This window comes from Coloeus monedula (genome assembly GCF_965178545.1).
Source record: "Coloeus monedula genome assembly, chromosome: W".
Taxonomy (NCBI): domain Eukaryota; kingdom Metazoa; phylum Chordata; class Aves; order Passeriformes; family Corvidae; genus Coloeus; species Coloeus monedula.
Window position 1 is genome coordinate 31,867,819 of NC_138821.1, and position 24,009 is coordinate 31,891,827.

General features: G+C 41.8%; 1 protein-coding gene across 2 annotated transcripts in view; it reads right to left on the minus strand.

The window, feature by feature from the left end:
* Positions 1-24,009, minus strand: part of LOC309584563 (ceramide transfer protein-like) — a 251,789-nt gene that overhangs the window by 15,270 nt on the left and 212,510 nt on the right. The window contains exons 8-12 of one of the 2 annotated variants that reach the window (XM_082300644.1): positions 10,526-10,618; positions 9,014-9,100; positions 7,918-8,010; positions 7,264-7,338; positions 2,123-2,218 (exon numbers count right to left, since the gene is read on the minus strand). In XM_082300644.1, coding sequence (XP_082156770.1) covers positions 2,123-2,218; positions 7,264-7,338; positions 7,918-8,010; positions 9,014-9,100; positions 10,526-10,618 — 444 coding nt within the window. The remainder of the gene's footprint in view (positions 1-2,122; positions 2,219-7,263; positions 7,339-7,917; positions 8,011-9,013; positions 9,101-10,525; positions 10,619-24,009) is intronic. The other variant, XM_082300645.1, reaches the window with a different exon arrangement.

Consider the following 24,009-nt stretch of genomic DNA (forward strand, 5'->3'; position numbering starts at 1 on the left):
TCTAGACCCTTCACCATCTTCATGGCCCTCCTTTGGATGCTCTCTAATAGCTTTATTTGCTTATTATATTGAGGTGCCCAAAACTGCACACAGGACTTGAGGTGAGGCCGCACCAGTGCAGAGCAGAGTGGGACAATCACCTCCCTTGACTGGTTCATGATGCTGAGCTTGGTCACCCCAGCACCTGGTTGACTCTTGTGACTGCCAGGGCACACTCCTGGCTCATATTCAACTTGCTGTGAACACAAATGCACAGATCTCTTTCCATGGGGCTGCCCTCCAGCCTCTTGCTCCCTAGTCTATATGTACATCCAGGGTTGCCCCATTCCAGATGCAGAATCCATCACTTGCCTTTGTTAAACTTCATACGGTTGGCTCCTCCCAATTTAGTGTCATCAGCAAACTTACTTAGTATCTTTTCGAGTCCTGCGTCCGAGTCGTTTATGAAGATGTTGAAGACAACTGGTCCTAAAGTGAAGCCTTGAGCTTTAAAATGGAGCTTTACTGAAATCCCAAAAGATTACATCAACTGGCTTCCCTTGATCAACTAGGTGGGCTACCTTGTTGTAAAAGGAAATGAAGTTTGTCAAACTGGACTTTCCCTTCATGAAGCCATGCTGGCTGTGATCAGTGACTGTGTTGTCCTTCAGGTGTTTTTCAATAACTCCCAGAATAGTCTTCTCCATAATTTTACCAGGCACTGAAGTGAGACTGACAGGCCTATACTTACCAGGGCCATCCCTCTTGTCCTTCTTGAAAACTGGGATAATGTTACCCAGCATCCAGTCAACTGGGACCTCTCCAGATTCCCAAGACCATTGAGAAATCATTGAGAGTGGCCTCACAATGACATCAGCCAGCTCTTTGAGCATTTTTGTATGAATCTCATCAGGTGCCATAGACTTATAGGAATCCAGCTGGAGCAGCAAATCCCACACAGTTTCAGGGTCAAATGGGAGTTTGTCATTCTCAGAGTCGTGGTCTTCCAGCTCAGGGCACTGGGACCCCCTTAGCCCATTATCAGTCTTGAAGGAGGCAAAGAAAGCATTAAACACCTGTGCCCTGTCTATGTCCCTATTTGTGAGGTGACCGTCCTCTTCCTGTAATGGGCCAATGTTATTTCTGCACTGCCTTTTGCTATTAACATATTTAAAAAAGCTCTGTTGTCCCCCACAGTTCTGGCAGCTTGAACTCCAGTTAAGCTTTCACTGCATGAATTTTCTCCCTACAGTGGTGTCTTGGGGTGACTTTATGATGTGCATCCCCTATCGCTGCTCTATGCCCAGAAATTAATTTTGTGCCTTTCTGTGCCTTTAAACTGAGCCTGAGAGAGGGGAGAGGAAAAAACCAAGTGAACTTTTCAAAGCAGTTGTTCAAGGACACAGATACACACTCCTCTGTGTCCTGCTGCAGCAGCAAGAGCAGAGGAAGCACCCTTCTTGCTTTTCAGCCACCTTTCGGCTCCTTTTCTCCGGAGGGAGACGGTGAGTTGAACTTTGTTTTCCTGGGACTTTGGATTTTCCCTTCTTCTCTTCTGGACTGTTTCAACACCAGAACACATCGGGAGAATTTTCCACCAAGGCCCCGGGATGGGCCCACACCGACCCAGCTCCGAGGAGAAGAGAGACCACACCTACAGAAGGACTCTGAAATTTCCCCAGGTTTCTCTCCACAGCGAGATGTTTTATTATTTAGCATTATTATCCTTTTCCTGTGTGTTTGTTAAATACATAGATTTTTTTATCTCTTTCACTTTCCTCTGAGGAAAATTTCTTTTTTCCCAACCCTGGTGGGGGAGGGGTGGTTGTAACCTGCCTTCTCTCAGAGGATATATTTCTAAATTTGGACAAACCAGCACACCATGTTGTTATGGAGTTTTAAGTAGGAGGAAATGAGATAGGAATCTGTAAAGACAAAGCTATTGCAAGTGCTGCATAAGATTTTGCTGAATATATTAGAAGCTGTAGCTTGTGTGGGCTCCAGTCCTAATTTAAACAATGCTATTCTCATAGAGGAGTTTTAACAGCCTAACTTGCTCAGTAATAGTATTCAAGGAGAATAAAAATATCTGTCTTCACAGCATATCATCTCATATCAATTAAGCAAAACAACAAATGCTTACCTTCATTTCTCCTTCTTCTACCACTAGCTGCCAATTGGCATCTCCTCCTACATCTTGCAAGGAATATGTCATATGGTTTTGTACCATCTCTTCTACCTTTAAAGGAAAAATTACACCTTTTTAAGTGATTCCTTTCATCTTCTTGTGCAGGGGACTGTACAGTATTGGAAGCCATAAGTCAATACTTCAAATCCCGTGCAGGAGCTGAACTTGGAAAATAGAGCCTTCTATTACAGGTTAAGATCAAGCAGGTACTTCTGGCCTTCAGAAACAAAAGCCAAAATCTTGATTCAACTTCCAATTTCATTCTTTATGGGTTCTTCCCTATCCCTCCTTTGTTCCTTTAAACTGTCAAAACTCACTATTTCTACCTGAGACAGTTTTATTTCAGCATGTTGGAAATTATTTCCGGTATCTCGAAATAGAATTACAGTGCATTGTAGGACTTGAAAGCCAATATTCACTGAAGAGCATTTAAAAAGATGAAAGGGGGGGGGGGGCTTGGGGAAGGGGAGACAGACAAAGGAGCTCTAAAAAAGTAAATGCATATCAAAAGTTATATTGAAACAGCAGTGAGGGAAACAGTCATGAGAAAAGCATGCCTATTCAGTTTCATTGGCATTTTTGCAGTTGCCAACTAGAAAAACAGAACAGAAATGCTTACATTCAAAAAAATTATGATGATGCAGAGATCCACTACTTTAAAATACTCATTTAAATACTTAGCTAGACAGTTGTATGCTTTTCTTAAAGGTCAAATATTTGATACATTTTTATCAAGCTATGTGAATACTTCTTTTTTGTTCCAAATAATGTGCATGAAAACAGGGGGGTGGGACAGGAAATTAATTTTTATGTTAAATCTACAGTCTTTTTATATGTTTCTTTTGTGTCTGTCCCCCCATTTCCAAATTCTATTCTCCCCCAAATAAAAACAGAGACAAAAAACTAAACTATTCATTGCTGTGTAATGTTTACAAGTGCTGAAAACAATTTAATAATGTTTTTTACCTAAGAGGTAGGTGACTACTAAAACTCATCACATCAAATAAGTCCATGTAATTGACACTATTTTCCTGAATCAGTAGAAATTTCTTTTTTAAAGAGGAAATGCATTACAAGCAAAGTTTAGTCAATTGACCAACATACAGATTAGTCTAAGAACTGTATAACCACACTATTAATAGCCTAAATGTATGGGTGGGTTTTGTACAACTTGAAGAAAAAAAGTAATTGAATCAAGTGAAAATCCTCAAAATACAACATAAAATCCTTTCAATAAAAATGCTACTTTATCTTATTTTAACTATAGAATTCTCTACAGAAACCAAGCTATCAGTCCAGTTTTGGGGGTTTTCTTTGTTTTCTTCGTTTCTTTTGTTTAGTTATAATGAAGTATTAACATCCACAAGATTTGTGTTTCTGCTTTTAGATAGACCATCTTTTCCTGCCACTTACTAACAGGTTTCCTACCAAATACTCTTCAAATTTTTTTTCCAGGGAAACAATGACAGTACAAGCCAAGACATGTAAGAATGTTAGCTATTTAAATATTCAATTTGCTAGCTCTAGGTCACACTTCTTTCAGAAAGGAATCCTCGCTATGCTCCTGCAACTTTACCTGCAACATATTTAGGGTCCTTATCTCCTCTCCTAGCTCCTAATCTATTAGGGACAAAGCTGGCTTGTATGTGCTTGTTTTGTATTTTGCTGCTTTCTGCATTGTGCCAAATGCAGAGGGAGGAGGAGAATAGCAAAGAAAGAAGAGAATGAGGCATTGACAGGAGTATCAGAGAATCATAGAATACCTGAGTTGGAAGGCACCCACAAGGATCAGACTCCAACCCCTGGCCTTGCACAGGACAACCCCAAGAATCATACAATGTGCCTGAGTACAATCTAAACAGTTTAAGGCCTTTGGAATTGTTCAGCATTTAGCTCTCTGACTTCCTCTGAAAACTTGAAAGGCATCTTTAGTTTGTTTCTCTCCCTCTCTTCTCCCAATAAAGTTTCATTCCTGCTAATACATCTTTCAGACAGCTTCCCCTTAGGTTTGGGAAAGGAGAGGTATTATCATTGCAGCTTTCAGAGGAAAGAGAATGTTGTTTTTCGCTAACAAGCAATTGCTTCTATTTGACCAAGTAATTGCAGTGCCTACAACTACCTTGTGCATATTATCTGTCCAAACTATGATCTTCCTGCTGGTTGCTGTCAGCCTGAACCCATTTCAGGTACCACATTAGGCACCGAGTCAATATTCACAGCTTCTTTCCCAGTGGGGAGGCCACACTATTTACCTCTGGGTTCCTGGCAGACTACAGGAACGATCTGCAAAAATACTTCTATCCCATGCAGCCTTGGTCTTAACATTAAATGGGCAGATCTTCTTTTAAAAGGCCCTCAGAAGAGCTCAATATATTTTAAAATCTGATAGTCCTTTAAAAGGAGAAAATTATTTCCAACACATTTGCAGCATTTTAAGCCCACAACCTCCCACTCAACTGGCAGAGACAAATCAATGCCTTTCTGAAGGCACATAGAAGAACCAGCTCCTGTCAGAATATGTTTATGCATCTCCATCTTAAAAGCAAAGCTGCAAGTTTCTACTTGACCTGTCACTAAGATTCCCTTCATATTAATGAAGTCTAGAAACAAGCCCTATTTATTCAGAATCAAGATTTAGCTTGCCTTTCCAAAAGCCAAATCCTCAGCCTGGGGACAGAGGACAATTTCCTAATAATAAGGTCTACAGCAGGTTGTCACCAAAAGGTGTGCTGCTTTTCTCTTCATGCTCTCAGTTGTCTTTCACCTGCTTGTTCACTAGCAATGAAGCTCCAGAGCAGGTGAAGCAACTTAATGAACTGGCAAGTTTGTTCTAGGGAAGATATGGGGGAAGAATGGGGCAGAGGGGAATAGATTTCTTGAAAGTTAGCAGGATCGTTCTTTCTGTACTGAGTTGGTTAACTTGAAACCACATCCTAAGTCACTGGGTAGTAGCTTCTGCATAGTATAATCCCTGCAGCTGCTAGAAAGAGCAACACCTTGACCCCATAATCCAGTCCATTTGACCCTGATCTTTAATGTAAATTTGCATTATTGTGATAAGGACCTGGTCAATCTCAGATTTTTTTTTCAGTGGTTAGGTTTTCAGACACACGAGTGGTCTGATACTCAGGTTTACCATATGGACCCACAAATGTTATCAGACCTAAGAGGTAAAAATGAGAAGGTTCACATATTTTAATGACTGTTTCTCTTACATTGAACTGGCAATGCAGCCTGATAGGAAATGAATTCTATCTTTAAAATCAAACTTGCTTTTTATTACTTGATTTCCTCCCGCCTCCCCTACAAACCAAACTTGAATTATTAACATGACTGGAGTACCAGTAGATCAGCCTATCGGTGTTGTGCAATATGACCTGCATACTTTTTCCTTGTGATAAATTCAAATTCCAGAAATTAACTGACTGCAATAAGTCAAGGCAAGTGTTGGGATTTCAGTCCAATAAGCAAGTCCTAAAGTGTTAGGGTTCTTCTCACAAAGCTGGTGGCCAGGTATGCAGATAATGTGATTCCAGGCTGTTAATCAAAAGAAAAATCCATTCCTTCTACTTGAAAAAGCAGGCTGTTTACAGTGTGTCAGAGACTGGAAAGATGGATGTCTCGAGACATTTTGGGATGCATGTGTGTGGGGGGGAGGGGCAGGTTAGGACTTGTCCTGGCAAGACAGTGAACTGTCCCCCACTCCCCACCCCTAGAGCCAGTATCCCAGCCCTGCAGTGGTGCCAATCATGGAACACTGGAGGCAGAGCTCCACTCTCACCTAACCTAGCTTTTGAGTGTCCGGAAGTCCCACCTGGAGGGAGGGCCCATGAAGGCCCAGGGGTATTTAAGGCTGAGCATGAGGCCAGCACGTCTTGACCCTACATTCCTCTTGGAGTTTCTATCTGAACACTGCTGGAACCCAGGAGTTGGTAGCTGTATGCATGCTTTTCTATATATTTTCTTTCTGTCTTTCTCTCTTTCTTCTTCTAATTCCCTCTTCTTGGAACATTTTGAGTAATTTAACATCGCATGGGTTTAAAGTTTGCTAAGTTTAATGGGCCAAATTAATGCTGTGAGAAGTGTTTTGTGCTGATTGGATGTTGTACTAAATCTTTTGCCAAAGCTCTCTCATTTTTCCAAAGTTTGCCAGTAAACTTTTGTCTTGTTTTGACCTCTTGAGAGTATCTGGTCAGTATTTCTCCTGCGTTTCTAACCCAGAGTACATGAACCACTGTAAAGTCTTTTTATTGGGGCCTTACACAGTGTTAGTTAATAATTTAAAAACAAATCCAAAACCAACAGACTCCAGAAGGAAGCCCCATTCACAATCATATGGACCACAGCAGAAGGAAAGTAATGGCATGAATGCTGTCTGAATGAATTTTTTTTTTAGACTAAAGACCAAACACATGAATTCACTTATCTAATTCAACTCTAAACTATGCTCTTCAGAGCAAGCACCTAGAGTAATTTTGTACATTACTGGAATATGCCACTACAACTAAATTCACTTATTCAGGATGTCAGACATTTTCTGAAGGATAATTGAGTATATTGGAACTCTTCAGTAAAAGTTCTCATATCCACAGTCTCATTTTTTAAAAACATACTTTATGGCCTTTTGGTAATAAAACTAGTTGTAGAGGTAAAAAATTATAATAGAGGACCTTAAAATTTGGTGTCTTAATGTTATTACAAGTGACAGATTTTAAAGACAGAATTAAACCTTTGATTTTAAAACAAGAAAAACTATTCAATTTGAAGCAAAGACCATTTCCAGCCCACACAAAACAGGTGTTATTTTATTACTTTTATTATAATCAGAAATGCAAAATTTTCAAGTTGTAGGTATTATTAAAGCTACTGAAATCAGTCCTACAGTTCACAACATTTGGGCCTCTGCACAAGTGATATGTATGAAAGCAGAATGTAAAAAAGCAACCATTTAGTATAGAAATAGATAGCTCTTTTTTTGTCTCAACATACTAGTTTAGAGCAAACAGTGATTTATGTAACAAAAACCCCAGGTTCCAGAGAAGAGGATGAAATGCAACAAAGATACACAACCCCCACTCTACACATTAATACAGTACCTGGGCGCTGAATCTGTGAACATCAAAGGCACTGACTAGATCAATGGAAGACATGGAGGAAGAGCGACTATAGGGCTACCAGAGACAGACAAAGAAAAAACCAAGTAATCAGAACAAAGGCACAACAGAGCATTCAGTACCAACTTGCAAGCATGAGATAATGAAGAAAATGAAAACAAAAGCACCATAAGAAGCAAGCACAGTGGCAAATGCTGATTTCATGCACCTATGATGTATTATGCTCCCAGTGTAGCCCCAAAAAAGGCATAGTGTTTCAAGTAACACTAAGTCAATTGATCCTAATGCAAAAGACTGTATATTTTTTTCCATCAATTAAATTAATTTTGGTGAAGTTATCTTAAAAACACTGAGGTTAGCAAGTTATTGGTTTTTTTCTTTATAATCTCTAACTGACAAGCTTGATACAAATCAAGAGTATTCTAAATAGATACTGAAATCAGGATTTTTTTTAGCCAAGACAGAAAACAGTCCTTTTCCAATTCCAGCTACTTCAATTAAAAATGAGTAAACCACTGAAAGTTATTCTAGAAACACCTAAAAATAATAATAATAAAAAAACTTACATATCCATATAAAATACTATATACAAATACAAAGCCAATTATACAGAGGAGATCATGAGAAATATCTTACCTTTTGGACAAATCTATGAGTCCCCACACCAGAATATGCATCTCCAGAAGGTAAGGATATTGGCCAGTATAATCTGACCTTTTCACTTTGAGACTGCAACAAAATAACTTTAATTACTGGCAGTCAGCTGCTACTGGATGGACTATGAAAGAGTGAGGCACCTTCAATCTTTATAGTGGCTACAACTAATGCTGTCCATGACAGACATGAAGTTATCCTGCTGGAGTTCTCAGGAAGCAAATATGCCTGGAGACTGAATTACCCATTTATCTATACTTCAAGGTATATTTCCAGGTTAAGCAAAATAGATTGGCAGCATCACAGATGTTGCATCCATGTAGTAGTACTACATTCACTCAAAACTTCTATCTTCTGCTAAGAGACCCCAACATAGATAAACTCTGTTGGGTACTATATATCCACTAGAAAGTCTTATAATTCTTAACCAAGTCATTGTATTCACTATATTCATAAGCCAAAAACCTTTTAAGACAAAGGAGGCACCACTTTATTATTCCCTCTCATTTTATACACTACAATATTTTCTCATATTCTATATATTTCATCACACACATCCCTTTTTGATCCTTGACACTGAAGTATATTCAAGAAATGAGTTAGAGAAATAGCCAGAGCCTACACAATTTTTAAACAAAACCAAACACCAATAGAACTGTCTTTTCTATTTCACATACTGCTACAGTCAAAAGAAACTTCAGAGCAATAATTAGGTTTTGAGAAATAGCTGCAGCATTAGATATTCTTATTTGCCCAGGACATCAGTTACATATAAAGATAAGTTTTATACAGGACTAATACATTTATTTAGGAGTTATAAACCAGAGACAATCAATTAAATTAACACTTATACTATTCTTTTCTATGCAAGCTGTCAAGTCACTTTCTCAAAATTAGTGTTAAACAGGCCACCACATTAAACAATGATATTAACTGTATAAATATTAAATAGTGAATCCCACTTATAAGTGTCAGTCTAAAATATCTAGAGTTTCAGGAGATGCACCCCAGGACTGATTAAGTCACAGAAGTCTTCCATGAAGTGCTCATCATTAACACATTTTTCAAGTATCAATACCTGTTCTTCCATTTTATCCTGTCTATCAAGAGCAGCTTCAACAGCATCAAAGAATTCTTCTTCATTAATCAGGCTATTAGGACCCTCCTAGAGCGTAAGAAACAAAACTATTTCAAGATTTTGGAGACATGAGAGCTCCACTTAAGTTCAATATTAGAAATAGCTATTTATGTATTATGCATATAACTGACATAAGGAAATTTCTTCCATAGATCTTAAATATTTTCACCAATATTCATTTTTTAGAATTCATCTGAAAACTGTGCTTGTTAAAGGAAGTTTTTTCCTTTAAGTACAATTTAGGGATACTTAAATAAACAAGCAAAAACCCCAGGAAACCAAAGACTGAGTAAAGTGTCAATATGCTTTGATATGAGATTTAGGTTTTAATTAACAGATATCTTCTCTTAAAAATGTTTACAGTATGTAAGTAAATATATTAACATAACTGTGTATTTAGACTCCTTCCAAGTATTCCAGTGCCTTAGGGTGGATTTCAGATATGTGCTCAAAGCACAAGACAAAATCCTGTGGATCACTATTGAGAATTCTTGGAAAGAACAGTTTAGCAATAAACAGCAGGTAGAGTTGTATTCAATTTTTAAAAACTTGTGTCCACTAAGTAGAATGATAATTTAAGAAAACTAGGTTTACTGCTTTTATTGTAAAACAAACTGGTCCAGCAAATTTCAAAAATCTACTTTACATCAGGGATATCTGGGAGAAGCAGCTGGGTTCATAACCAGGTAGACAAAGTCCAACTTCCTATCCATCCTTTTCTTTTACAGTGCCTCCGTCACAACAGAGAACATAAGCTCAAGTATCTTTTAAATATCTCAACATATTAATACTATTTCTCAGGCTATGATTTGTAAGTAGAAACCTGCTTAATTAACATAAATTAAAGAATTGAGTTCTTAAAAGTTATGCAAACGGCTTTATAGGTGCATTACTTTACATTATTGTTCGGAAGGCATTTAAGAGACTCAGACTGTGATTAAATAACCAAACTGAGGAAGAAGTTGATAAAACATGTCATTTAACAGATGAAGCAGAACCTAAATAATTGAATTTATCAACACATTTCAAATGGCAGTGACAAGTTAAAAATCAATTGAAATTAAACTTCAGATTCTAGGACTGCCTCTGCAGTCAGGGCTTTCATGTTTGTATTACATATCTAGACAGATGACTAATTAAAATGTAAGAGTACACAACTTGCAAATGAGCAGTATAAAATGTACAAGAAAAATAATTAAAAAGTCATCAAAAATATCTGTAAGCAAAATGCTTTAGACAAAAGCAGAGTAAGGAAACCCAAGGTGAAGACAGACTTCTATTCTCAAAACACCGAAGGATTTAGATTCTTCATTTAGTTTCAGTTTCCAAGGCAGAAAAAGTGGCATGAACACATTGTACAAAGACCTTGATTTACATATACACTCCTTTGAGAAACAAACTAATCTTCAATAGCCTTAGCATTTTTAAAAATTTCAGAAGCAGAATTTGTACCTCATAGTCTGGCCCTCCGAAGTGGGACTTTTTCTTCAGTTCTGTCACAGCATTTTTGTATGCTTCTTCAATTCTTCTCCTTTTCTCTATTTCCTGTAAAATTACATGATCATTTAAAGCAGCAAGAATATATTGACTGATAATAGTCAGTATGACAATAAATGGAATCATCAGTATAGGTTTTATTCCCAAGTAACAATTGCTAAGATGCTGATTTTCTGATTTTATTTGAATGCATGCATTATATGTGCCCTTATAGATGCATATATAATACAAAGCTCAGGGAGCTAGCTACCCTGAGCATAACTTCTTTAAGTCACATGGAATAAACTAGATCAGCAAGAAAAATCTGGTATCTAATTGAATCATAGCTATTCATGGTTTGTTGAGGGTCAGTCCCACTTCAGTGCCTGAAAAAGTTATGGAGAATATTCTGGGAGTTATTGAAAAAGACCTGAAGGGCAACACAGTCACTGATCACAGCCAGCACAGGTTCATGAGGGGAAAGTCCTGCTTGTCAAACTTAATTTCCTTTTATGAGAAGGTAACCCACCTAGTTGATTAAGGGAAGCCAGTTGATGTCATCTTTTGGGATTTCAATAAAGCTTTTGATACTGTCTCTCACAGTGTCCTTATGGATAAAAATGTCCAGCACACAGCTGGATAAACACATCACACACTGTGTTGGACTAAGTGGGGGTTACATGAGGCTGCTGACCAGTCACAAGTGGGGTTCCACAGGGCTCCATTTTAGGGCCAGTTCTCTTCAACATCTTCATAAACAACTTGAATGCAGGACTAAATGATATGCTGAACAAGTTTTCAGGCAACATTAAATTGGGAGGAGCTGTCAACTCCCTCAAAGGCAGAGAAGGCTAAACTGTCCCTCTACAAGATGGAGGCTGTATAGTTTTGTGAAGTAGCAGGACTCTCACTATTCATATTTGTGTTTTGCTGCCAAGTAAAACATGGTTCTGAAGCTAGTGGTGTGGAGGCTGGAGAAGGAAGGAGAGCAAGCTGGATTACAACACTACTTAGACAACTTGTAAAACACTCATTGCTTTTAGTCACTGAAAGAGATCCTGTTCTTACTATGACACACCTGCACAGCACAGAGCCTGCGTAGTGAATCTGCTGATATACAAAGGACAAACTTGATGCTGCACCTTCCAATTCTTCTAGCTGATTGTCCTGGGGTGACTGTATAATACTGTATTCCCTATTGTCTGACCTATGCCAGACATGAATCTTGTGCCTTCCTGTGTCTTTAAGCTGTTTCTCAGGAGAGGGGGGAGAGAAGCCAGGCAAATTTTCAGAGCGGTTTGTGCTCAAGGACACACACTCCCCTGCATTGCTGCTGCTACAGAGCCAAGGAAAGCACCTTCCTGCTTTTTCCCAGCTTTCAGCTCCTTTTCTCAGGAGAGAGATGGAGAGTTAAAACTCTTTGCTTTTTAGCTAGCCTGCTAGCTGAGGCAAGAACTTTTCTTGGGACTGTTCTGCTCCGGTCTGGAACAACATCTCCAGGAAGCCCCACACTGTGGCCTGGAGGGGCCCATGCCAAACCCCAGCTCCAGAGAGGGCAGAGCCACATCCACAGAAAGGACTCTGAAAGCTACCCAGGTTTCTTCTCCACAGCGAGAGGTTTTATTATTTAGCATTATTCATTCTCTTTTCTGTGCCTGCGTGCACTTTGCTTGTTAAATAAACAGGTTTTTTTCACTTTCCTCCGAGGAATGTCTTTCCAAACCTGGTGGGGGAAGGGCTGCTGAAATCTGCCTTCTAACAGAGGGACGTTCATTTTGGACATTTTCCTCCAAATTTGTCTCAAACCAAGACACTGGTCTTTTACAACATTGGACAGACTTACGAGAGCTTTAAAAACCTCCCAGCTAAAACAAACATGAATGTCTGCCCAATTTAATATAATTGTCCCCTCTAACCTCTCAGAGAAAACATTCTGTATTTTATAATCTTCTAATATTTATTTATTTTTCAGAGCAGCATAAGCATCTATCCAAGAAACCCAAGAGTACACAGAACAACATCATTCTCCTCCTCCATCTATTTATCAGATGACAGAGTAATTATTTTTTTGCTCAGGCCCATAGTTATAGAAGAGACGTTTACAGAGCCATGTTTAGTCAGTAAAACAAGGCGAAATAACAAAAGAAGCCCTACAACTGAAGTGGAATCAATAGTGTTAGCAAAGGTCTGAATACATTCAACTGCTGGTTTTAAATTCTTGTGCAGAGTGTAGGTGTCAAGGTGTTGGTTGTGGGGGGCTGCAGGAGTGGCATATGAGGGAGGCGGCCAGGGGCTGTCCTGTGTCAAACAGGTTCCAAAACAGACCCACCAAAGGACATAGCTGAGCCCATCCACCACATGCATGGAACCTCTGCGAAAATGTATTTAAGAGCAAAAGACAGCCCAGGGAGAGAGGAGGGGGAACAAAAAGGGAGAAACAGAGGGAATGCAAAGGCCAGAAGAGAATGATGAGGAGGAGTTCCAGGGCAGAGAATATATCCACACTATATCCCATGAAGGACCCCATGCTGGACCAGAGGGACATTTCCTGAAGGAACTGAAAGGAATGAGGGACTTGTCTTTACAAACAAGCTGTGGGCCTGCTGGAAGATAAAACTAGTACTGAGAGATAAAAGAAACAATGGGAAGGATTCCACTGATGAATGGAAAGAAAGAGATTTAAGTCTTTATAAATAAATTATAGGTCTGCTGATAAATGAAATTGGCTATTGAGAGATGAAAGAAACAATGGGAAGAACCATAAATACCATAAGAATTAAAATAAAGGGGGTTTATACATTAAAAGGGAGTCATGTATTAAGCATTTCAGGAAGTCTGTACCTCTTAAGTACCTCAGCCAATGGGGAAAGAGAGAGGGAAATGCGGCCGGGAAATTAGGATAAAAAGGAGGCTGCATCCTCTAACAACTTGAGAGATGCCAGGGGAATGCCCCATGGCCTCTCCCTTTATTCGAATAAAGTAACAGGACTCCTCTGTCTCCTGTTTGGACATAAACCTCTGGTGTTTGTGGATTAATTTTCCTGACAGAACCATGTTCCATGGAGGACTCCCAATGAAGAGGAGTTTTCCCAGAGGACTACAGCCCTGAAAAGGACCTGTGCTGGAGCAGGGGAAAAGTGTGAGAGGAAGAAGTGGCATAGACTAAGTGTTTTGGATTGACCCCCAACCCTTCATTTCCCACTACCCCACCCCCACCACATTCTGCATTCCTTGGGGCTAGCAAGAAGGGGTGTAGAGGAGCCTGCAGTTAAAGAGTGAAGTTGAGACTGGGAAATAGGGGAAGAAAGCTGTTTTAGTGTTTGTCTTTTTGTTTCCTATTAACTGTACCTATTTTAATCAGCAACAGATTTTCTACCAGGACAAAACCTTGTAAGCAATCCTCCTGTCTTTCTCTTGACTTGTGAGCTTTCTCATTCTATTTCTCTCCCCTCCCCCCCCACTCCAGTCCTGCTGGATGGGGTGCTAAATGAGCAGTTGGGTGGGCATTTGGCTGTTAGCCAAGGCTAACCCACAACAATTTTATACTATTTAATTCAATCAAAATCCCTTCTTCTAATAAGCTAGGAATTAGAGGAATCCAAATAAAAAAAGTTATTTTATATTAGAATTATAGTACTTCACCATGAATGTGCTGTAACCCCCAGAAAGTTTCACTGACAAGTGTGACAAAGTTGCATGTCTGTTGCAGTGCAGGTGGCAGTGGCCACTGCAGCAGAGCATTCAGAGGACTGGTAAACAGGCCTCCAGAACACAGAGGTCTGATTTTCACCCCTTAGTTATGGTGAGTTCCCATGTTCTTAATGGTTCTTAGTTTACATGTTTTAAGTTTATTAGTTCAGGAGTTCTCCACCCAGTTTTATGTATAAGTTCATGTTTATGTATTTCCCCTAGTTGCTTATGTATTAGTTCTGGAAAGTTCTCCCTTCTTCGATGCCCCATTGGTCTACTCATGTAATTCCCTCCCCTACGTTAACCCCATTGGTTATTCCTCTGTTATCTCCTCCTCCTCAGTCGATCCCCATTGGTTGTTTCCCTTTTGTTCCACCCCCGTATAAAATGCTGTGCTTTCCCCTTTTTCCTGGTCTTTGTCCCTGGATCTTTCACCGGCAATAAACCAGCTGGAACCTACACAGAGACCCCTCTCTCATCCTTTGCCGACACTTTTACACCACCTTTGTTTGGGGCTCGCTCCTTGCAAAGGAGCCAGCTTTCCCTGCTTGCTGCAGCCAACCCCTGCCTGCAGCAGTAGAAGCCAAGGACATCTGCAGCTGGATGCTGTGCTGCCTCAGGCAGTCCCAACAGTGTCACATATCTACCAAAGCAGAGAAACTTAAAACCTCCAAGTTTTTAGGAGCTTTTGTTATTTTAATTTCTGGAAATCAAGTCCAAATAAGTTTGTGACCCCCCTTTAAAAGGTATTTACTTATGCTGTAGGAGTGCCTATGAGTAAGAATCAGGGGGAAGGCTCACAAGGCAGATATCCTGGTGGGAGACTGGTATAGAACACTCAACCAGGATGAAGAGGCAGATGAACTATTCTATAAGTGGCTCTCTGATGTTTCACGATCATCAGCCCTTGTTCTTCTGGGAGTCTTTAACTTGCCGAATGTTTGCTGGAAACTCACCACAGCAGAGAGGAGGCAGTCTAGGAGGTTCTTGGAGTATGTGGAAGAGAACCTCCTGACAGCCCTGGTAAGTGAGCCTGATACCAAAAGGGTTAATTCAATTTTTACCTGTGCCTGTGAATTTTTAGTAGAAAAACAAGGCATGCAAAAACTGTTTTCCCAGCTAGGAGGGTTGCAAGATAAGAAGACATCTGGCTCAATAATGTAGTGACAGACAAAACAAGGACTGAATCTGGGAACCCGGGGTGATAATGGGTAATATGCATGTAGCAACTGTATATAAGCAACATTCTTGTAAAATCACGTGTCTCCATAGGGTTAGGAGTACCCCTTGTGGGACCTCAGGCCTGAATAAATGATGCCCTCTTTAACACCACATTAGTGTTAAGGGGTCTTATTCTGATATTTTGGAAGATTTGGTGACAGTAATTGGAGAGTGTTGATTGAATGTTTGTTGGGGTTTTGGAGTAATATTGGATGTTGCTTTATTTTTGTGTGTGTGGTCAAAATTGCGCTTGTTGGTGAAGTTGCATTTGTGGACTTGGAGCACCCTCTTGTGTTGGTTTTAGTGATTGCAGTCTTAGCAGTCTCCCTTCTCTTTCCCTCCTTCCCCCGTTACAAATCTGGAAACACCATTACTCCTTTCAGCGGTAATAGCTTGTGTACTTGTAATTATTGAATATGGAATTCTCCATTGTAATATATATTGAACCACTGGAAAAAGGCTGGAGGATACCCACTAAGTAAACGTAGACTAATCCACTATTGTAATCAGTGGTGGTTGGTATATAAGCTAGACAACCAAGCTAACTGGCTGGAAAATGGTACCTTAAATTACAACACCATTTTACAATTGATGTTGTTTTGTAGAAGGGAGGAGAAGTGGGAGTGAGGTGCTTTATGTAGATTTTTTTTCTTTAATTTGAGAAACCATCCAGAATGGCAAAAGGGATGTTTACCTGTCCTGTTACATCTCTTCATGTTAGCATTAGAAAAGGAAAGGGCAAAAGATAGAAAACTGAAGCGATGTTGTTCCTCTTGCAGTATCAGACACCGGTGTTCCAAATGCAGTAGTCGACAGGAGGAGGATGATGTAAAGATGGTGGTACCAGATGCAGGAGATATGGAGATAGAGGATTTGTTTGTGTCTGATACTGGGGGAGTGCAAGGAGGAGGGGGCAGTCAGAGAGGTGCCAGGAGTTTATTTCAAGCTTGGTGGTGGGGCGGACCCAGGGTAAGCAGGAAGTGAGAAAGCAGGAAGAGGGTGAGCAAGAGATGGGTAAACAAGAGATGATAGCTCTGCTCTGGGAGGGAGTGGGAGCTTGTTACCTGGTGGTAAAGGTACCTTTCTCCCTGATGGATCTCGAGGCATGGGCAAGACAGGCAGACTCCTACAGGGAAGATCCGGAGAGGGTAGTTCAAGTATGTGAAACCATTCTCAAAACCAGAACCCAGACTGGGAAGATATCCAAGTCCTGATAGATAATCTATTAGATTCCACAGAAAAAGAGATGGTGCTCAGGATTGTTAGGAAGGAGGCAGACAGGATGGTTATAGAAGGCAGGTTACCAGGAATGGTAGAGCATTTTCCTTCCCAGGACCCCTGTTGGGACCCCAACACCAGGATAGGGAGACCTGCCCTGATACGATATCAGAATTGGATATTATTTGGCTTTAGACACGCAGTGCCAAAAGCAATCAATTGGTCTGAACTTTATGAGGTGAGACAAGGACTGCATGAGACACCAGGTGAATGTGTGGAACACCTCAGGGTAGATGCCAGGAGGTACACTAATATCAATCTGGAAAAAACAGAAGAAGCTGTACAGCTGGCTTCTATATTTAAAGGGAACTCAGACCTGGATATTTAAAAGAAGTTACAGAAACTGGAGGAAGCCAAATCTCGTGACTTAGGGAAACTTTTACAAGTGGCCTGGAAAGCTTTTAATAATAGAGGAGAAGAGGAAATTAATAAGATCAAAGAGATGGAAAAGGAAAGGGAAGAGAGAGAAGGAAAGTGGAAAATTGAAAGGAAGGAGAGAGAAAGAAAACAGGAGCTGGAAAGGGAGATGTAGAGATGCAATGCTGATAGCAGCCCTGCAGAGGGCGCCATCTAATCGCAGAACAGGGAGAGGCCCTGCCCTGGGAGGATTAAAACCTAACCAATGTGCATATTCTAGAGATTTTGGGCATTGGAGAAGGGATTGTCCAAAGAAGCTGAAGGGGGCGGGGGTAACAGTTACTCTTACACCAAGACTGATGGGAACCAGGGGTGGAAACCCCAGCTGAACCTCTGGTTGCCATAGAGCTGTGGAAAAATGAAAATTGACTTTTTAGTAGACGTTGGAGCTATTTATTCAGTATTAAATACAACCCAAGAAAAATTAGGCCAAGAAACTGTAAATGTTGGTGCAAAAAGGAAAGCAGAAACAAGAACATTCTTTAACCCAATCAATTTTAAATTTGGAAAGCGATGGATAGCAAGAACTTGTATGTTGCAGGGAATACTGGAACCAGACAATTCTAGAAGAATGCAGGAAGCCATAGAAAATGCAGTAACGCCCTTGGTTTGGGCCAGAAGAACTTCAGGACGTTCCCTATGAGCTCAGCCTGTAAGCATTATCCTTAAACTTGGATCCAAACTGGTAAAGCAGAAAAAACATCCTTTAAAGTTAGAAGCTAGAAGAGGAGTTGAGAGTCTAATAGAGAATTTCAGATAGTTTGAATTATTGATTGAATGTGAATCAGAATATAACACTCCCATTTTGCCAGTTACAAAGCCTGGGACAGACAACTATAAACTAGTACAAGACCTACGAGCAGTCAATCAATTAGTTCAGGATACCCACCCTGTTGTAGCCAAACCTTATACCCTGTTAACAGCCTTTAAAGAATATCACCAATGGTTTACAGTAATAGATCTGAAGGATGCCTTCTTTTGCATACCTCTTGAAAAGCAAAGTCAGAGCATTTTTGCCTTTGAATGGGAAAATCCCCAAACTGGCCGGAAGACTCAACTTACCTGGAGTCTATTACCACAAGGATTTAAAAATAGCCAAACAATTTTTGGTGTTGGGAAAGATGAAACAGGAAAGCCTTATAAATATGATTGCCTGACAAAAGATTTTGGGAATATGAAAACTATAAGCGACATCGAAATGAAAGCCACCTTTGAGATACCAAGTCTTAGTTACTGAACAACTGGAAAACAATGGTATGGCCAACTGAATGTAATCCCCTCTTGATTGAACAATACCCTCTGCTTGCAGGCAGGTCCAAGGGTCAGAGCAGACCCTACTAGCTCAGCAGAAGGGGTCCAAAGAGTAGTTTTTAGAAGTTAAGATGTAACACTCTATGGTAATATAAGAACTCTTATAGGCTGTATGTAAATGCTATAGGATTTGTATCTTGTATTAGATTGGTTAGTGACAATTAGAATATTCAGTACAGAAGATGATTTATTGTATTGTAACCAGGACTTCAGACATTCATGCTCTCTCTCTTACTAGACTCTCTTACTATACACTCTTACTATACACTCTTACTGTAGACTCTTACTATTCTCTCTTTGCTTACCCGCTTACTCTCTTGCTCTCTTGGGCCTGCTCAGAGCTGCCAGCTGCAGCTCTAAGCAGTGCCCCTGTACCCACGCCCTTTGCAATAAACCGCATGTTCCAAGATCTGACTACAGAGATCTCTCGTCACCATCCACCCGTCCGTCACCATCCGTCTCCGTCCGTCTACGCCCGGTCCAGACCGAACACTCCTGCTCCTACAGTCTGGCGCCCAACGTGATTGCCGAACCCCCCAAGAACCTTCAGCCTGGCGCACAACGTGATTGAACGCTCGGTTCAGCTTTCTCCATCTGTGGGAGACTTCTCCATGGACGGTAACTAAAAGACCAGTTATAGCCACCTAGAACGTGTCGTGAGCACGGCATACCGTTGCTGCGCATCGTAAAAGCCGGAGCTCTATAATTCTGCCGAGGCAGCCCTCGAGCACGGGGATTACCTGGAGCTCTTGGAGGGAATTGCCTGGCAGTCCTCGAGCACAGGCGGCCACTGCTGCGCAGCGGCTACCTGGAGCTCTTAGAGGAAGTTTGCCGTGGCACCCCTCGAGCACGGACACGCTGCTAAGCAGTGCCGACCGGAGCTCTAAGGAGGGACCCTGCCGCGCGTCCCGAGCACAGGCGAGTAGTGCTCAGCACCGCCCGCACTGGAGCTCTTAGTGTGGACCCACCCGTGAGGTCCTGAGCACGGAAAGCCGTCTCCAAGCGACGCCTAAAACCGGAGCTCTGAGAAAGGACCCAAAAGCAGCGTCCTGAGCGCCGAGTGGAGTGCCTGGCCAGCCCCCCACGACGGACCTCTAAGTAAGGACACTGCTCCTACGACATCATCTAAGTGAGTATCATACTGGTCTGATAATGGGACAAACGCACTCTGCCCATGACAGAGATCTCTATAAGCAACTTAAGCATTTACTAAGCTCTGGTTCAAGACAATTACCTAAACATGAGCTAAAAAACCTCTTAGAATGGACTCTGATTAATTTCCCAAATGCTGACCGCTCAGCAGTCTACACCAGAGACTTTTGGGACTCAGTGGGAATCAAATTATTTAATGCCATATCACGCTGGGACAAGAGTACCGCAGAACTCATCCCGGCTTGTGCAGCGTTAATGGAACTATTCGCCGCGCCCCCCCCACCGCCGCGCAGCTCCGCCCCGCCTCCTCGCCCGCCGCCGCCTCGATCGGCCGTGCCGGAGTCACAGAGCGAGTCCCCCGCGGCCCCCCCGCCTCCTCGCCCGCCGCCACTGAGATCGGCTGCGCCACTCCCGAGCTCGGCCGTGCCATCACCGCCCCCGCCAAGCCCCATCCCCGCACCGCAGCCGCCCCCGCCGGGGTCCCCCGACACCGCCCATCCGTATCCCGACACCGCCCAGCCGTATCCCTCCGCGCAGCGCAGCCTCGCCTCAGAAGCCGCGAGCAGGGAGGGAACGGATGGGAATGATGCAGCTCCAGTGGCAGGGGAGACGGAGAGCCCCTCTGCCGGAGCTGATGCTTTAAATCTAACACAGGTTAACTCTGAAAAGCAGCCAGATTTGTTTGCAATGAGTCCCAGAGTCCCGCCAGCGAGCGACGGGGGTCTTGCAACCCATAGAGAGAAAGCGAGTTCTGAGAGTTTGTCAGCGCTACCTTCTGAATCAAAAAATCCTCCAAAGTGCTCAGATTATGCTCAATTAACAGATTGGCATGAAATAAGACTCCAAATCTATAAAGATGGAAGTCTTAGTCTATTAGCTAAGCCCGTGATAGCTAGCCAACAGCCTAACAGTCCTAAAACGTGGGCTCCCATCCCCACTCTCGAAATTAAAGAACTAAAAAAGGCTGTAAGATACAGTGGCATTTGCTCACCGTATCTTAAACAACTGCTAAAAAGTACCCTAAAAGGAACACATCAAACTTTAAAACGCATTTTAAATCAACAGAAAGGGGGAAAAGCCCAGGCTACACCTCAAAGAAGGTTGAATAAAGCCTTGTATGTTTTTAATTTCTTGAACAGCTCTGCAGAAGAGCCTGATCCCCCCATTTTCAGATATTTCTTGAACAATAAAAAAGCAAAACTGAAAAAACACCCCCCAGTTTTAATTAAGATTCTAGAATCAGGAAAAATAGAAAGACCATACAATCTCATAATGTGGGGAAAGGGATTTGCATGTCTCTCCACACGTGAAGGAACCAAGTGGATTCCAGCAAAGAAGGTGAAGCTGTACCACGCATCAAAGCCTGCTGTCGGTTCCACTTCAGCCAGTGACCCCGTGAGTGGAAGCCGAGAAGCCGTCACCCAAATGTGAACTAGGCAGAACCACTGAGAGAAGATCATCTGCCAGAAACGGCTCAAGAAAAAAATGGAGTTCTAGTATTATTTGTGTAGATGCATGTTATTTTTAACCTTTTGTTTTTGTTTTTGCAGTGAAGCTTTACCTGTAAATCAACCAAAGACAAATGTTTGGGTTGCTTTAGCCAAATCTGCAGGCTCCGATACCATCTGTCTATCTGACACAAGCCCTGACAAACCTTTCTCAACTTATAGAGTGCCTTTCCCAGAAGGTTTTAGTACAGTTACAAAACCTAAGGGACCTAGCTAACCAAATTACAACAGATAACCCGTCTTGGCTAGACAGTTTGTTTGATGGTTGGAGCTTTGCACCTTGGCTAAGGGAACTCTGTAAAATAGGCTTGATTATTCTAGTAGTAATAATTATAGTTCTAGTAGCAGTATCTTGTATACTTCAGTGTGTGCAAAAAATGACGAGTAGGACTGTGTCTAATACCTTAGTTGTTCATCGGAACGGGGGAGATGTTGGGAAAGATGAAACAGGAAAGCCTTATAAATATGATTGCCTGACAAAAGATTTTGGGAATATGAAAACTATAAGCGACATCGAAATGAAAGCCACCTTTGAGATACCAAGTCTTAGTTACTGAACAACTGGAAAACAATGGTATGGCCAACTGAATGTAATCCCCTCTTGATTGAACAATACCCTCTGCTTGCAGGCAGGTCCAAGGGTCAGAGCAGACCCTACTAGCTCAGCAGAAGGGGTCCAAAGAGTAGTTTTTAGAAGTTAAGATGTAACACTCTATGGCAATATAAGAACTCTTATAGGCTGTATGTAAATGCTATAGGATTTGTATCTTGTATTAGATTGGTTAGTGACAATTAGAATATTCAGTACAGAAGATGATTTATTGTATTGTAACCAGGACTTCAGACATTCATGCTCTCTCTCTTACTAGACTCTCTTACTATACACTCTTACTATACACTCTTACTGTAGACTCTTACTATTCTCTCTTTACTTACCCGCTTACTCTCTTGCTCTCTTGGGCCTGCTCAGAGCTGCCAGCTGCAGCTCTAAGCAGTGCCCCTGTACCCACGCCCTTTGCAATAAACCGCATGTTCCAAGATCTGACTACAGAGATCTCTCGTCTCCATTCACTGCCCGTATCCACCCGTCCCCGACCGTCCGAACCCGCACCGAGCACCCCTGCTCCTACATTTTGGGAATCAATTGGCAAAAGAATTAGAGACCTTGAAGAAGGAGAACCCTGAAGGGTTAGTCCTACAATATGTTGATGACATCCTACTAGCAAGTGAAACTAAGGAAAAGTGCATGGAATTGACTATCAGTCTTCTAAATTTCCTGGGCCAGGGAGGCTACAAAGTATCTTGGGAAAAAGTTCAAATCATGAGGCAGCAAGTTACCTACCTAAGATTTGAAATAATTCCAGGACAGCAGAAATTGGGAACAGACACAAAAGAAGCTGTCTGCCAGGTACCCCAACCTGCGACTGCCTGAGATTTAAGAGCATTCTTGGGCATGGTGGGGTGGTGTAGATTGTGGGTCTCGAACTATGGACTTCTAGTTAAACCATTGTATGAGCTTTTAAAGGAGGCCCCAGAAGGACCTTTGATTTGGACTCCTGAGAGTGAATATGCGTTCTGTAATTTGAAGATGGCCCTCATGTCTGCACCTGCTTTAGGACTTCCAGACTTAATGCCCTTTGAGCTTTTTGTACACGAACGACAGCACCTTGCCCTTGGAGTTCTGGCTCAGAAGGTAGGAGACTTCAAGAGGCCTGTGGGGTACTTTTCAAAACAACCAGTGCCAGACAGGGATGGCCCAGATGCCTGCAAGGTGTAGCAGCAACTGTTCTCCTCATCCAAGAGGCCAGGAAATTGACTTTTGGGAAAAAAAAGGTAATAGTATATACTCTGCATGCTGTAACCACTGTATTAGGCCAAAAAGGGGGGCATTGGCTTTCCCTGAGCCGTATGCTGAAATATCAGACTGTTCTAATGGAGCAAGATGTGGAGTTGAAGGTAACCACAGCAGTAAATCCAGGCCAATTACTGAACACCCCGATGCAAGGGGAAGAGCAGTTGACCCACGATTGCTTACAGATAATTGAGCAAGTTTATGCAAGCCCACCAGACCTACAAGATGCACCCATTGAAGATCCAGAGATAGAGTTCTTTACAGACGGAAGTATCTTGGTCCAAGATGGAAAAAGAAGGTCTGGCTATGCCATAGTCATGGCAACCAAGGTAATAGAAGCTTCACCACTGCCTGCAGAAACCTCAGCACAAAGGGCAGAGCTCATAGCATTACAAAAAGCCCTGGAATTGGCAGCAGGAAAAAGAATAAATATATGGACCGACTCAAAATATGCTTTTAGCATTGTTCATGCCCATGGAGCCATATTGAAAGAAAGAGGTCTATTAACAGCACAGGGGTCTCTGATTAGGTACAAACAAGAAATATTGTCCCTTCTTGATATTATCCAACTGCCCAAAGAAGTGGCTGTATGTCTTGGGGTGACCTTATGATGTGTATCCCATATCGCTGCCTATGCCCAGAAATTAATTATTGGCCTTTCTATGCCTCTGAACTGAGCCTGAGGGGGGAAAAAAAAACTGAGCAAAACTTTCTCAAAGCAGTTTGCAGCTTGTTCAAGGTCACATAAAGATAGCAGGTTTTTTTTTCCAGCTGGGGCAGGGGAGCGAGGAAGCACCCAGCTTGCAGCTTTTCCAGTCAGCTTTTGGCCAGTTTTTCCAGTTTCCTGTTCTCCGGAGAGAGGCTGAGAGTTGAACTTTTCCTTCTCTGGAATTTCGGATTCTCTCCCTTTTCTACTGGACTGCTTGATTGCTGTAACATCAGAGCACATCGGGAGGACTTTCCACCGGGCACAGAGGGCCTGGCCCTGGGCCAAGCCCCAGCTCCGAGGAGACCAAAGGGAGGACTCGAAC